Source organism: Camarhynchus parvulus, chromosome 2 (assembly GCF_901933205.1).
Source record: "Camarhynchus parvulus chromosome 2, STF_HiC, whole genome shotgun sequence".
Classification (NCBI taxonomy): domain Eukaryota; kingdom Metazoa; phylum Chordata; class Aves; order Passeriformes; family Thraupidae; genus Camarhynchus; species Camarhynchus parvulus.
In genome coordinates this window covers 125,281,435-125,297,828 of record NC_044572.1, presented here as the reverse complement: position 1 = coordinate 125,297,828, position 16,394 = coordinate 125,281,435, and the positions used below count along the sequence as shown (strand labels likewise).

Here is a 16,394-nt window from a genome sequence, read left to right as displayed (position 1 = left end):
AAGTTATCAGTGAAAGAGTGGAAAAGCTTTGGAATAAAATGCCCAGGCAAGCGTCTGAATGTGGTACTTGTTTTAGGGATAACTATGATGGTCCTGAGTTGACTGTTGGACTAGATGATCTTGAAGTTCTCTTCCAACTTTGATGATTCTGTGATTAAAGGAAAAGATGATGGGTCAGAGGAAGACACTTGTTTCAAGACAGTTAAGGAAAATTACAATTTAATTAAGAGCTTTTTGAAAGTCCATGGAATCTGATGTGTGAACAGCTTGTTCCAGGACTTTAAGATAATCTATGTATCTTAGAAACTTACTTTCTTAGCACTTGAGCTGTTAAGATATTTGGAAGAAGAAGTAGATGGTAAATATACAGGTTAAGTCACTTATCCACTTCCCAAACCTTTATATATTTCAGGTTTGTTTGCTGAGAAGGATTTCATGTCTGACTGCATACATTCTTTTGCTTTCTTGGGAATCACAGCCTACAACAGTCTTCATGATCTTAACTAATATAATCTTGAAGTCTATCACACCTCTTTCACCTGCTCCTCACTCATAATGAAAGCTCCCTAAAATTCTGGTAATTAAAGGCTTGGAAACTTTCTTCATACATTTAACTCATGATAATTCACTGTTCCTCTATCCACATTTATTCTTCTCACAATACTTTTTCTCAGTTCAAATACCTATTTTCCCATGATTCAGCACCAAAATTTGATCTCATAGACAGTGATCTTATTATGTCTCAATCTGGTTTTTTGTCCTTTTCAAAGTCATGTTCCCAGTAACCTTGACCAATCTAAGAGACTTTGTCGTGTCTTAGACTATGGGAATGCATCTTTTGAGTATAGTTGGTCAGAATAATTTTCACATTGAGCTATATTCCAATGGTAATATTTACTTCCTTGGCAGTATGTAATATGCATTCTACAGTTATATTTGCACCGGTATTTTTCATAGGCAGATTATGTATGGCTTGTAGGCAACTTCCCTTTGTCTAAACACTTGGACATTTATCCTTTTTTCACCTGCAAGTGATGATGTCAGCCTTTACAAACGAAAGTCTTACAATTGGATTCTAAGTACGTGTCTGTAGTATGGGGCATTAGATTTGTCCTCATTTCTATTACTTGGACTAAATAACTCAAATTTTCCTGCACAGGAATCCTTCCTACTTTTTAATCTTCCAAATCCAATGTCCTATTAAACATTATTAGTACATTACTACATTTTGTAGCAAAATCATGAAGGGGACTATTAAAGCTCACTCCTAAAATCCTGTCAGCATCCTGTGCAGATAAAGGAGAAAAATAGTCTCTCTTCACAGGCAATTCAGAGCAGAAACCTGTCTCAGTCATTCTCAACCTCTCCTCAGGGAAGCCTTCTTTGGACTATAAAGACAGTATAATAAAAATAGGGGAATTTAGCTTTTTGGAATACCTCTATTGCTGTATCAAGCAAGTGACTGATATGTTGGATTTTTTCTATTACTAGTTTTCCTAGTAATTTATGATGACCGATCTTAGGCTTGGAACTCAGGGCTTCTATAGCATTACTCACACTGGGATTGTCAGCAAAAATTGAGGATGTATTTTTGAATCAATCCATTTCATGATGCCTGGGATAACATTTTTCTGTCTCTCTAAAATCTTTCTCATCTGTGCCATCATGTTTTGTGTATTATCATATCCTTCTGAAAACTGATTATCTGAATCAGAGATTCTCCCTAATTTATTCAGAAAAGATTTTTTTTTCAAGACAGAGATTGTAAATGCAATCATAAATCACAACATCAGAGCTCAATAAAAGCATTGAAAGCTCTATTGCAGACCCAAGAACTGTATTTCAGTGTAATTAGGAGAAAGTTTCTTAGGTGCTGCAAAAAATAGGGTTATAACTGAAATCAGCAAAAAGTATTATGGATATTTTCCAGGCAGCATACATTTATGAAATACATTTTCTCAGGGGTCGCCTGGTAGATTAAACATGAAATTGAACTCAGGTATTCATGGCCAGAAACAGAGAGGAATTAAAACCCTAGATTGCAACTTAGAAACGGGCAAGACTTCTGAGCTATTGCATTTCTTATCACTGTTTATTTGAACTCTTAACACAGAAAACTTTTAAGCCACAGTTCTTAACAGCTGTTGCATACATTAGTATACTCAATACAGTATTTCCATAGCCTGTCTCAAGGTGATATTCTTTAATTATGCTATAGGTGTCTAAATCTTCTCTTGTGGCTTGGGGAGAATAAAGGCATCGCAATTTTATCACTGAACAAACAAGTTTAAATCTACAAGTTACAAAAATAAAATCTAGACGTGAAAAATATCAGAAAACTACATTATTATTATACTTCTCACATTACATATATTGCTATCATTAAACAAAATATGTTTGAGATAGCAGCAAGGCTGTGTGTATAGTACATGAGTTGCCATCCTGATTTTCATTTCCTAGGCCACATTAAGTTACTTGTACAGGGAATAAGCATTTCCAGTCTGTAAAGGACTACACGGAGAGTAAGTAATATAGACCTGGGCCTACTGTAACATATTGCACAAAGGTCAAAGATAAAATGCAACGGAAGGAGTCAAGTTTAATAAAAAGTAATTTAGTGAAGTTTAAATGCCCAGGCAATTTAAAGTGCACCCCTACAAAACATCCTCAAATTAGCAGTGTTCAACATGCAGTCGCTTCCATCTGTATTAACCAAAGAAAATTTAAAGTAAGCATTTCGTTACAAGAAAATAATGGAGTAGGGGTAATGCAAGCCAAATGAGAAGTAGGGCAAGGAAAATCAATTTCCCATCAACTGCAGGGCAAATAACTTTAAACTAAGTCGCATAGATTCTAATCAGTACCAAATGGAAACATGGCTCCCCTGTGCTACATTGTGCCAAATTCATGATAGAGGAGGCTTTAACTTTTGTTGGAAAATCTGTGAAATAAGAGGAGAATCTCAAGTAATTTGCAGCTTATTCCTAGAAAGAGGTTAGTAGGGGCCTTTGGCATGACACTTGTGGTAAGGGTACCTAACTATAAAGTAGGTAACAACCTGACCAAACGCAGCAACAGCAAAGACTAAGAATTATTTTAAATTCTTTGCATAGAAGCAAAAAAAAAAAATTGTGAGATGTTAACTCAAAAACAGAAAGGACGTCATTACATTGCAGATGGCCTGAGCAAAGAGACAATGTGACACAAAAGGAACTGCCATGAAATTACAAAATGTATCAGAACTGTTTTGATTAGTCTCCTGTCTGAGGAGTTTTAAGAAATAGACAATATACAAGGCTTAAAATAGAGGAATGACAAGCATATACTTCCATATACTTTTGCTTCTGCTTCTAAGTGGAGCATATCTCCACTTTATCCAATGGTTTTATTGCTGAAGGATTTTTATATACTTAAATTATACTTCCTTGGGCACTGTGATTTGTGTTGTGTCTCCAGAAAACTGCTTCTCAAAAAGCTAGACACATCCCACTGACACTCTCCTTTTTTAGCTACAGCTCCTTCTGTTAGAAATTTCAAAGTAGGTTTAGGTCTTGAGGAGACATGGTGTTTATTCAAAGAGCACTTTGCAGTGGTGTTCATTTCTTCCTAAGGTACTGTCATACCACTTTTCCCCTACTCACATTTGGGAAGATTTTCTCGAGAATCTGGGCATTTCAAGCATATGTCACTTTTCATCTGCTGCTACTCTTGCTGCAGCCACATCCCTGTGGTACTTGTGAGAGTTGAAAAACTGTTAAGAAAGAAAGAAACATTTCCTTCTGTAGTTCCTATATTGGGCATAGCTTTCAGAATTTCAGTACAGGGTGGCAACTGTGACCTGTGGCAACTGGGAGGAGACCTCAAGCTGCCTTGTGTCAGTCACAGCCATTTCCAACCATCTCTGACATCCATGCATCACATCAGCTGAGAAGGGCTGAGTCAAGGATACAGAAAGAGAATCCCATGTCCTCATCTCTGCACAGGGGAAGTCCAAATGTGTGGCCCAGCTGCCAGCTGAGTTACACTCAGAAACAATCCCAGTCTGCAAAATCAGACAGTAGCAAATAATCAAGGATTAAATTTCAAGTAAGAATAAGCACTGAAGTGTTGATCAAGAATCACTTTCACCTGGATGTTATATTTGACTGCCCAGCATGCATAAAACCTAATGAAAACATTAGTTTCGGTGCAGAGTATGAGTCTGCAGGTGTTTGAAAATCAATAGTTCTCAGGTTTGAACAAATGCTGTGAGTGCTGCAATATCAGCTTACTGTTACTATGACCCTGAGCAAACTCTTAGCAGAAAAAGAAGAAACCTCAGCAAGAAGACCAGTATTTTGTTTCCACTGAAAACAGACACAATTGTTTTCTACCTCATGTAAGCCATAACAAACCATAAAAATCATAGATGAAATAAATTTTCCCAACATTAGAAAGTGAAGAGTAAGCTTAAGTCCGTCCTCCTCTACCTTCACTTCCTGTCATCACTAGGATATTGCCATATCACAACGAGCACATTTTTATACATAGATGTGAAGAGGATGCCTTAGTGAATACGTCAAGAAAAGTCTAGGCCTTACACAGCCACAGTAGAACTTGGTGAAAAGTAGCAGTGGGAAGCCATTAGTGCAGTAGGCTAAACAGGGTACCCTGACCTCTGCTTGAAAGAACACACAGACTGCTGCTGATGTGAGCAGGAGGCAAGAGCAAGTAACTTGGGTTTCCACTTAGCAAGAATGAAGTGATACGAATAAACACTGTGCTCACTAAAGATCCAATCTCAATGTCTGAATTCAGTTCAGAAATAGAATTACCACTGTTTCCTCCCATTGATTTCCAGCACATTAAGCCTTTTTCCCCCTTTTGTTTTCACCAGTGCACAGAAGCCAGCACGTCCGGGTCCCCAAACAAATGAGTATGCTGATGCCCAGCTTCAAGAGATTGTCAAGAAATTGCGGGAAAGGGCAAATGTCTATAAGGAAAAGCTGAATGACCCAGTGATATCTTCACCTGAAGCAAGTCCTCCAACTTGTAAGTGCCTCTAGAAATAGCTGTGCATTTGCTCATTTTAAAACTGAAAATAATTTTGTAGTAACAGAAAACACTGTGATAATATTTTTGTAGGTATAGTGTGTTTATCCACTGGAAAGGATCACTTTGTGCCCTATGAAGTCACTTTATCCCTATTTCTGTACCATAAGCCAGAATCTCTAAGTACAACCTCCCTTTGAATGACATCACTGAAGAATTTGGGGAAAAAGCTTATAGAGACAGTATCTAGAATCATTCATGTCAATAAGTTTTCTGTATTTTGAAATAGCTCCCAGAGATGTTTATTCATGAAGATGAATCTGAAACATATGAAGAAACACATATCTTATGAGTGGATGTTAGTCACTTTGATATGAGATCTTCTGTGTAAATAAAGTAAATAAAATTTTAGTCTTGATAGAAATCTGGACACACTGAAGTCTTTAAGTCCATGCTTTAAATAGAGCAAACTCCACTGATATTAATCAGTCATTGACTTTTGACAAAATATGAAATATAAATCAAGTTTTCTCCTCTTCAAAGGAAAGTTTGACTTTCATTTTCCTTTCCACAAAGAAATGAGTGTGGTGGGTTTATGTTCTGGCACTTTTTAGTAGCTGTTCATTGTGTAAGTGATTTTTTAAAAGCTGTAAAAATGGTCCCTGAAGAATAATAAACTATATCAACTGATAAAGGAATTTTTTTTTTCTAAATTGTATATTTGCTGATCTACATATTTTGTTCTCTTTGTAGAACTTATGACCTTTATTTCCTAACCTATTATAGATCCAGTTTGTCATTTTACTGCTAAGACTGTGTATCCTAGTCAGAGGTAAAGCCATCAGAATTAATAGGACACATATGCAAACAAGATTATCCAGCTCAAAGATGGAAGAACTGGGTTCAAAGGAGTGCTTCAAGACTTTTATAAGCGTAGAAATGTAAAAAAACCATAGGCTTCCCACTAGTTTCACCTGCTGCATCTTGCATATCAGGTCTCAGGAGAGGGGAGAGATCAGCTCATGACACAGCTGTCTTTTCTTATCTCCACCCTCACTGCATTCATTCTTTGCAACAGTCACATAAAGAGAAATTCCCAGTTGTGTTAATGAATGCTAAATTATGAATTAACAATTTTCTTGTCAGTTTTATAAAATGTGTAAGTTGTAAGCAATGTCCAGGGAAATTCAGCAATATAGATATTGCACTCTGTAACCTAAGTTCAGGATAGCGGATGTACATGTTTATACCAGTGGTGATTTTATTCTTCAAGTGGTTTTCTATGTATTTAATATAATGAATTTAGTCACTGCCCAGTGTTTTTAGAAGATATTTTAACATGATGAAGCTTATCTTCACGTTAAAACAGGGTGAATTAATTGAGCCATTATTAAAATGCCTATGTTTTTGGTAATCTATGTGTCTAGCACCAAAGAAGCCTCCACCCCCAGGAAAGGATGAAAAAAAAGATGAAAAAAAAGATGAAAAAAAAGAAGAAAAGAAAGAGGAGGCAGAAGCAAAGCCAGAGGAGGATCATTACTGTGATATGCTGTGCTGTAAATTCAAAAAACCTCCACTGAAAAAATACATGGAGTATATGAAGCTACCAGATACCATTGACTCATACACAGGTAAATTTAAAGCTGTGTAATAGAATGGGGTAAAGTCATATAGAAGTGACCAGGTATTACATGGTGGCTTACACAGGCTCACACTTGTGAGGTGCTGTAAGAGACACATTCCAGTTTGCAACTCCCAGGAACACAGAGGTCCTGTCGTAAACAACATTATTCCAAACAGGGAAAAGTGACATCAGTTTTAAAGACAGTATGCAAAAAAGTGTAATTCAAACTGACAAGAATTAGAACCCAAGTCTTTTGTTTCTTGATCTGGAATTTGTACCATTCATTAGGGCCAAACGTGGAATTTGCAGGCAACCCCAACATGGGAAGAGATGAGAATCTTGACTCCATGTTTCAGAAGGCTGATCTATTATTTTATGATATATATTATATTAAAAGAAAATGATATATTAAAACTATACTAAAAGAATAGAAGAAAGGATTTCATCAGAAGGCTGAAAAGGAATAGAAAAGAATGATAATAAAATCTTGTGACTGACCAGAGAGTCTGAGACAGCTAGACTGTGATTGGCCATTAATTAAAAGAACCACATGAGACCAATCAAAGATGCAGCAGTTGCATTCCACAGCAGTAGATAATTATTGTTTACATTTCTTTTCTGAGGCCTCAGCTTCTCAGGAGAAAATATCCCAGCAAAAGGATTTTTCATAAAATATGTCCGTGACAGCCAAATAATTATTTTGTCAGTTGTAATATACATGAGCAAGATGCAATATCTTATATGCAATAATTATATTTGATCATATAAGTTTCTTCAGGTGCACTGAATATGCTCTCTTTTTTGAAAATTGCTTGTGTGACTCCTCTTTCCAAGCTATATCACTTCAGCAGCATTCCAGTTGCAAAAGGGAGAACGGTAGGTTTGTCCGGGCTGAAGCATTCCCAGAAGCTGCAGCACAATGAACGTGTCTAAAAAATGGTAACAGGCTCCAAGTTCACAGCTCTCTGTTCAATGTTCTTCCTTTCAGACCGCCGTTACGTGGCGTGGCTGATGCTTGTGACAATTGCCTACAACTGGAACTGCTGGTTCATTCCCCTGCTCTACGTGTTCCCGTACCAAACCCCCAGCAACACCATATACTGGTTTGCCATTGATGTCATCTGTGACATCTGCTACCTGTGCGACTTGATCATTTTCCAGCCCCGAGTGAGATTCATCAAAGGGGGAGATATAATAGTAAGTATTAGAAGTGGGACTTCCATGAGCAGTAATTGTGTGTTAGAGTATAGAAATTCATCCAAGCTGACACTTCTTTTTTATCACTATGCCAAATCTATGTAACTTTTTTATCTGCCAAAGGGTACATGTATTTTTCATCACTGACCTTCCATTCTAGACTGGCGTTCCATTATCCTATGTGGGAAGAAACATATCCATTACCTGAATTCTTAAAAATTTAAAAAAACTCAAGATTTCAGATTTGAAAGTAACAGATGAGAACACCTGAAACAAGCATACAGCTCTAAACAGATTCCCCACTTGAATCAGTGGTCATATGTACTCATGCATATATATATATATATCTGTTTGTATGTTTTTGTGAAACTTTCACCTATTTGCCTTGTACCAGAATCACAGCTGAAGACAGGGCATATTCTGCTAGGGTTGGACAGGATATGCATGCTTTGTGACAGATATTGACATGGTGGTTTTAATTTTTTCCATAATCAGAACAAACCTCTGTAATTTTCGGATACTTTGAAAATAACTTATTTGAGATAATCTCTTTTGGAGAAATAAGTATGTTCAATTTTGATTCTCGCTACAATTTTTGTGTTATCTTTTTATAGAGAAATGTAAAACAAAATTTTAAACAAGTATCTGAAAGTTTGCCTTTAATCTACCAAAGGGTATCTAGAATGTTAACTTTTCTTTATTCTTCCCTGCTTTTGATTCTCTGACATCTTATAGAAAAAAGATACCTAATTCAGAAAAAAAAAAGATTTTGATTACTTCAACCTGACTTTACTGGGCCAAACAGACAGAAAATTCAAAATTATATATCCTCAAACCTAATTTGGAACTAGCTTTACCTCCGTGCTTTTACAAAAAAAATTATACATTGTACATATACAATATTACTGATACCTTTACAGACCAAGCTGTGCAAATATCATTTCAATAAGTATTAAATGCAGTGCAGTGGAATGTATTTTTCCACACTAAGACATTCAGTAACTAGATTTGCCTAACACAAAACTCAATTTTATGAACAAAGTTAAAACTCTAAACTATGAAGCTCAGCTTGTATTTCCCTTGAAGTTGTTCTTACAATTCATAGATTTTAGTACACAGAAACCATCTCCTGTCTGATCTCTTGCACTTAGTTTAATGTTTAAAGTGATAATAGTGAAAGTTGGAATGGAAATATTAAGATCTTAAAGCTATTTTTAAAGTTTCCCTGATATAAATACAGAAAATACAATAATAGATAAATTTCTTTTATACTTGTGATTATCCTTTCTTATTATATTAGCATCAGTTCCTGTGAAGAACAATTTAAAAATAAAAAGCTAATCATTACTAATGAATGCAGTGTTGATTATTGTAATGCTAGTAATGCTAGCATGTTAATGTTAGCTTTCAAGGAGCTAATTTTGTACAGCACCATTTGAAACACTCTTTGAGTTTTTTCTTGGAATCACCGCAGATAAATGCATTTTTTGCCATGAAATTGAAGGGGGTTGGGTTGAACATGAAGTCATACAGATGTCTTGAGAGGGAAGTTTTGTGGAAAAAATGTAATGTACTTTTCTAGACCAACACCCAGATTGGAAAAAATCAGACAAACCCCAACTTTCATTTTTTCAAGTGAAACTAACAAAATCTGATCTAATGTAAGCTGTACTAATAACAGTACTACTTCTCAGAAATGCATACAGATATTTCTTTATTCATACTTTTAGACCATCATTAATTTAACTGTCATCACCACTACTGTGCTGTGGAGTAGCAGAGGCTCATCCTTGACATTTTGATCTTGACTGTGCCTCTTTCTCCTTTCATTATCACTGTAGTCAGACAGAGCAGAAACAGAGAAATTCTACCGCAGCTCTGTGAAGTTTCGGGTGAGTAGAACCTGTGTTACAGATGCCAATATGAACTTCTGGTTGTTCACAGGATTTTTTTTTCATTCAATGAAAATCACTTCACTGTTGGTTTAAGAATATCACCAGAAAACATTGGTTCAATGGCATATAGTGTAATGACGTATCATGAAACAATGTCTCACCAGCTGCAGACTGACATCCTCATAAACAGTGTTTAACTGGAAGAGAGAATATTTATAAATGCAATTTTAAATATTATTTTGGAATTGTAATAAATTAATAAAATAGCATTTGATTAGTTTTTGAGAGTTCATCCCAGCACACACTAAAGACAATAGCACCATTTGCCAGAGATTTGTTTAAAAAAACTAAAACTCCTGAAGAGAGATGATCACTCTTCTGTAAACTCTTTTGAAGTACCTCATTGTAATGAACATTTCATCACTCACAGGAGTCAAAAATTCAAACTAAGATTTTTTTATGCTCATGGCACTTTATAAAAGCAGAGATACCTTTGATTTAGGAAAATTCTTAATGTTTCTCCTAAATGTTGGAGTCATTTGTCAGTGGAAGATAGGTAGTTCACTGAATTCCTGATGAACTTACAGCTCTGCTACTATGAGCATACATCTCAGTCATTGCTCTCTCCTCTTCTCTATTTTTGCACCTGCATTGTTCAGAGTTATTCTTATTCCCAGTGACTGTGGTATCATTACTTAAATACTTGATATTAAGCTATCCAAGAGTGCAGGATACACACCATACAGTCAAAGTGGATTTGTAGGGGTCTATTTTAAGTTCACACTTGAGGTATGTTTAGGGCTCTTGATTTCTGAAAAAACTAATGCGAGTTTTCTCATGACACGCAAGATATAGATATAACGTGGGAATTTGTCATATGATTAAGTACTAATTAGCAGTTACTGATATTAATGCACTTTTGACTAAATTTTCCCTCCTCTTAGACATATATCTGAGAGAGGGAAAGAAAGAGAGACCATAAGAGGCTGTTTCTCTTAATCAGTTTTTTGGTTTGCTTTGCACACTGTTCAGATATTAATTGCTTCTTACCTGCATGGAATAAAAGGTCAGAGCTGCAGGCTGGCTGCTGCCAACACAATTTACACCCCTCAGAGCAAAGGCATTTCTGATTCAGCAAGATGAAGCCCAGAGTTCCACATCCCTCTCTTACTTCCAAGCAATAACAGCAACAAAGCAAGGTATCCCAAGATCTTTAAAAAGGAAAAGATAAATTTGACACGGCTTTCCTTCTCTATCTTAGAAAAGAATAAAGATACACATAAAAAGAGTAATCGCATTGTTGATGGATTGCCGGGAGATGTTGAAAACCTTAGTGGTATGGGAAGAAGCAGCATAAAAATTTGATAGAAGAAAAAGAACCACAAACTAACCAACCAACCAAAAAAAAAAACCAAACAAAAAAAAACCCCAACAACAACAACAATAACTAAACAAACAAACAAACAAAAAAAAACAACCCAGCCAAATTTATTATCCTATGATGAATACAAATCTGTTGTTTGGAACACATGCCTTCTGCAGGTTGCAAGCAAGAAATCTAGCTCATTATGCTCCCTCAAATTGCTTTAGGCAGCCTTGTTTTAAAAGCTTTCAAGAAGGACCTTTAAGAAGTGCTTTTAAGAAGTGTTTTAAAGGACTTTTAAGAAGTGTTTGTATAGTGGTCTCCCCACCTGCACTCATCAGCTCCATGCCAAACATTTTAGTCTGATCAGAACTACAACTGAAAAAACAGAATGTATTAATAATCAAACATATGACATACTGTTAATAATCCACATGAAACAGATTAAAATCTCAGGCACAGGGGACTCAAAAGTAGGGCAGAGCCAAGCTGTTGGTGTTTTCAAGGAGATAATCTTACCTGCCAGTACCTAGGAAGTTACATGCTTAGCATGCTGACTCTTCAAATATCATCACAGTCATGATTCAGTCTAAGCAGGCTTTTGACAGCAAATAAGTACATTATGATTACTATGAAATTTAAATTGACCTCTCTGCTCTTTAACAGCTTGATGTGATATCAGTGTTTCCATTTGACATTTTATACTTCTTCTTTGGATTTAATCCAGCACTTCGAGCAAACAGGATGCTAAAGGTAAGATCTGTGTTAGTGATGGATTGCTAACCATGCCTAGATGCTTTTGCAATGCAACAGAAATTTTTTTATAATATTTAGGAATATGAAATTTAGAAACTGTAAAATATCTTCAGGCTAAGGTACAACATAACTTAATAAAGAAACAAAAAATACGGGTCATATTCTAGCCAAATTAAGTCCTTATTTTCTTATTTTTCTTCTGACCTTATTATTTCCTAATATTAAATTATTTTTTTTTGATTAAAGCTATTTTTCACATTTTTTAAATTAGATTAATCTCAAATTACCTGTTTAGTTTTCAGAGATCAAAAAAAAAATCACTAACTAATGCCAATGTAGTTGGCATTAGTTCCCTTGTGTTGCTTATGTCAGGTGTTGAAAAACATAGGAGGTAATTTTGAGGACAAAAACTATACACAGAAAGCTATCAAGCACAAACCTACTTTTGTTATCGACTCCAAAAACCTTGGAGTTGTGTAATGAAAGGTCTGAGAAGGGATTGGAACATGGGCCACTGTGTGGCTAAATGCATTTCTCTGCACACAGGCAACATGTTGACAAAGAATTGGCTTTCATTTAAAGCTGGGGGAATACAGAACTCTGACAATAAAACAAAGGTGTTCTTCATTTTGGTATTCAATAAAACTTCAAAAATTCCTTAAATCAGAACCAAAATAATATGAAAGAATGAAAACTTAAATAGTACCTTGTATTAGGCAACCAGCTGTGTATTGAACAAAAACAAAGGAAAAAGCTACATGCGATCACTGATTGATCAACGGTGATTGATCTCTGAATGATCAACTGCAAATACTAAACAGGAAGAATTTGATACACCTGCCATTGATGCAGAGTATCCTCTAGTATGTGGCTGTTGATACATATGATCACTTACAGGAAAGTTACTGGAATTCAGGAAGAGAAAAAATGTATGTAATTCACTGTGATCGTGTTGCCTAAGCAATTATATATGTATGAGAAAGTAGAAGTTGTTCACCTGAAGTACTCTGACCCAAACAGCAAGGTTATTTCTGTAATCACTCAACACCCAGAAAAACACTTGGCTCAAATTTATCTTTGTTTTTCAGCTCATATTTTTGTTAAATGTTTGTCATGGTTTAGGAATAGTGTTCTCCAATTTAGTACTCCCGCTAAAACTTCATGCCTGGTCCCTCTCCACCTTCAACTGGAGGCACAAAAGGCAATGATCACAGGTTGAGATAACAATTTACTGGAAACAGCAATGAGACAAGAAAATGAACACTAACAACAACATTGATAATGACAGAGGGTGTAAGAAAAGAAGTGATTCTCATGGAAAAACTCCCCAAGAATAAACAAAACCAGACAGCTCCCTCTGCTAGATTTTCTCGACAGAAAGGAACACCTTTCTTCCCTAGAAGAAACAGTCCCTTTATCCCACTCCCAGCAATGACCTGAGATTGTATAGAATAACATGAATGTTATCCATGCCTCTCCCAGCTACTGCAAAAATTAACCCTGTCCTGGCCAGAACCAATATTTATACAAAGTTTGATTGCTGAAAAATCCATTTTCAAAATGTGTGTGTGAATTAATGCCAGTACTATTATTTAAAAAAATGTGTACTGAAAAATAATGATTAGATTACTTTCATTTGTTTTCCATTCAGCATAACACATTCTTTGAGTTTAATGATCGTTTGGAAGCTATTATGGAAAAAGCATACATCTACAGGTATGTGCTGATAAAACTCAAGTAGCATGCAAAGCTTGGCACAGAATGCATTTCAAATGATTTCATGAGTTGTCAGTTAAGCATTGGGTGAAACACGATACATCTTTAAATGTTCCATTTAAAGGTTTTTTTTAAATATCTGCCTTTATGGTAGTCATTAAAATTTTATATATATAAGGCCTCAGGTATGTATGAAATCTAGCTCAGTTCAGCTGGCCTGGTTCTGGCAAAATTTTCACCAAACTGAGGCTTCTGCCAAAATTTAATTGATCAGAAGTTTCAGAAAGTTTCTTTACTGAAAGAGCTAAAGAACACTTTCTTTAGGTTGCTAATAGTGATTCCAAATCCCCAGAAGCTGTTTATTTGTACTTAATAGGAGTTATGAGCCTGGGCCTGTGTCAACATTTTTCTTCAAACATGCTCTCCCCGTGAACCTGGCATGTACAGAAACTTGATCCCCCACTGCACTGACTGCAGCTGGAATGAGGATCAATTCAGCGCAGTTCACAAATAGTGATTGTAACTGTAGTCTGCTGAACTGTGTTCTCACCTTCTGCATTGACAGAAAGAATTTTGGATCCAACTCAAGTAGTCCAGGGACATAGCTATGGAAAGATTCACAGGCCCCTCAGCTGCTAGTGATGCTGCTAAGGTCCAAGGAACCCATCTGCTTCGTTATCATTACTGTCAATGTCATCAGCACTGGTTTATCTTGCATAATTCCTACACCAACAAATCCTTTTCCCTATCCCAATTTTGGGGCATGTATTGTTCCTGTCTGCTGGTGCTGTAGAAATATGTTGGTTACCATTTTATTTCATTTCAGAGATTATTGCACTTTAACGGCACACTTGATACTAATACATTCCAATGAGATATTTTATGAGATTTAAGAACAAGCTAAAGTTCAAAAGGAGGTTCAAATATCTGCTCTTTCATTTTTTCATGTACCTATGAAATAAAAAAAAACTTAAAAGTTTGAAAGTTCTACTAGAATAGTTTTGATATGCTGACCTTCACAAAAATTTACCTCTCTTTTTGCTTGTGGAAGATTCTGTTGTGGTTTGATTCAGGTTTTCTTTGGTTTGGTTTGGTTTTTGATTTTTTAAAAATTATTTTTGTTCAAGAGAGGACTGAATTACCACAAGATGAAGAAATTTCTTGTCAGTTCCTGAATCTCTGCCCTCTTCAGTTTCTAATTTCATTTTTTTTTTAAATGGGCCTTCATCTGCTTATGGTGTTTAAGTTGTTCTAATATTGATAAGCTTTAAAATTAATTTGTTTTAAATTAATTATTTTCCATATTATATTCTTTGCTTTTTGGAGTCATAATTCAATATTTTTTCCGTATTTCCTATAACATTTGCAGCGAGTATTGAGAGATACAGTATATATAATATAGATAATATATAATAATATAGACAATTCTGAATCAAGTGATTAGTTTTTATATAACAATACTGTTGTAAGTACATGGATTTCAAAGAAATGGGAACAAATTTAAAACTCATTTTCACTCAAATAAAGTTTTTCAAGGCACAGAGTTTCACACTATTACGAAAATATGGAATGGGAGATGAAGATTCAAAGTTGTAAAGGGGATGTGTATATTCTCAAGCTAGACCAGCTTTGAAGGATGCGATATTTATTTACATGTTGAAAACAGGAAAGGTGCTCATTTTGAAAGGCTAAGACACACACAGCAAGATCTCACTGGTCCTGTAAAATGTATGTAGTAGCAGAGCCAGCTACTCTGCCCTGTCAGAGAGTTTTTTTAGCATGATATTGGTTAAGAACCACAACTGTGTTTGCTGCTTGTGTCTTTGCTTCCTAGCCAAAGGCCCACTCAGATTTTCAGTATTAAATCACTTGCAGAATGTAAACTACAGAATCTAAATATTTCAAAGTGAATCTATTTTCTGATTCATACTTCAGAAAACACCGACTCACGATTTGCTCATTGACAAATGGAAGACAGAGGTAGTTTTACAGAAGAGTACAAACAGGAGCTAAAAAATCTTTAAAACCCCAGTCTTTTTGTGCAAACTACTGCATTTAATTTTAATGTGGCAATCAAGCTTTTGTCTGAGATTGGTATAACCACACTTTGAGCAATAAGGCACCAATTAACTAGATAATATCAAATTAAGCTTCTGCACCAAGGGGGATTCCTTCCTTAAACTAATTCGTTTGAGTTTGTAGAAATAGAGCTAGCATGAGTTACTTACATCTTCTCATTGTGATATATTCAACATATGTCTGGAGAAATATAACACAGCAGAGGTTTCTGGAATCTTCACTCAGACCTCAGGAGTCTGCTTTCATGGATTCAAACTCAAACAGAAGACCTAGCATGGACAATATTGCAACATTACAAGATCACAACAGCTCTCCGCTGTTCTCTGTAACTTGCAATCCTAAACAGAGCTGTCCTGGAAGCACACCAACTTTTAAACAGAGAAATAGCATTCATTTGTGAGCATCATAAAGAAGAACAACATAATTAGGTAGATTATCTAATGGCAGGGAAAGGCCAAGGAGGGCATAAAAAGTTACCTGAAGAAGCAGCAAAGGAGTGCTTCATGAAGTAACCACAGAGATATTAGCTCCCATTACCTTTGTTTATAGATCCAACTTAGTTAGATCTTATTAAATTCTCATAAAAGCACCTAATCAGTTATTCTGTACTGTATAATGCATTGAATTCTAGCTGTAGCAGATAAACTCATTAACTACCAGTCTGTGTTTAGGCAAGTCCTGCCCTTTTCCTGCTTATTTATCCCCTACTTGTATGAATATTTCAATAGCTAAA

General features: G+C 35.6%; 1 protein-coding gene across 1 annotated transcript in view; it reads left to right on the top strand.

Annotated features, from left to right (window-relative positions):
- The window catches only part of CNGB3 (cyclic nucleotide gated channel subunit beta 3), a 110,276-nt gene that overhangs the window by 72,148 nt on the left and 21,734 nt on the right, over positions 1 to 16,394 (top strand). The window contains exons 3-9 of the mRNA XM_030964460.1: positions 4,877 to 5,031; positions 5,649 to 5,663; positions 6,537 to 6,662; positions 7,644 to 7,856; positions 9,698 to 9,744; positions 11,777 to 11,863; positions 13,518 to 13,582. Coding sequence (XP_030820320.1) covers positions 4,877 to 5,031; positions 5,649 to 5,663; positions 6,537 to 6,662; positions 7,644 to 7,856; positions 9,698 to 9,744; positions 11,777 to 11,863; positions 13,518 to 13,582 — 708 coding nt within the window. The remainder of the gene's footprint in view (positions 1 to 4,876; positions 5,032 to 5,648; positions 5,664 to 6,536; positions 6,663 to 7,643; positions 7,857 to 9,697; positions 9,745 to 11,776; positions 11,864 to 13,517; positions 13,583 to 16,394) is intronic.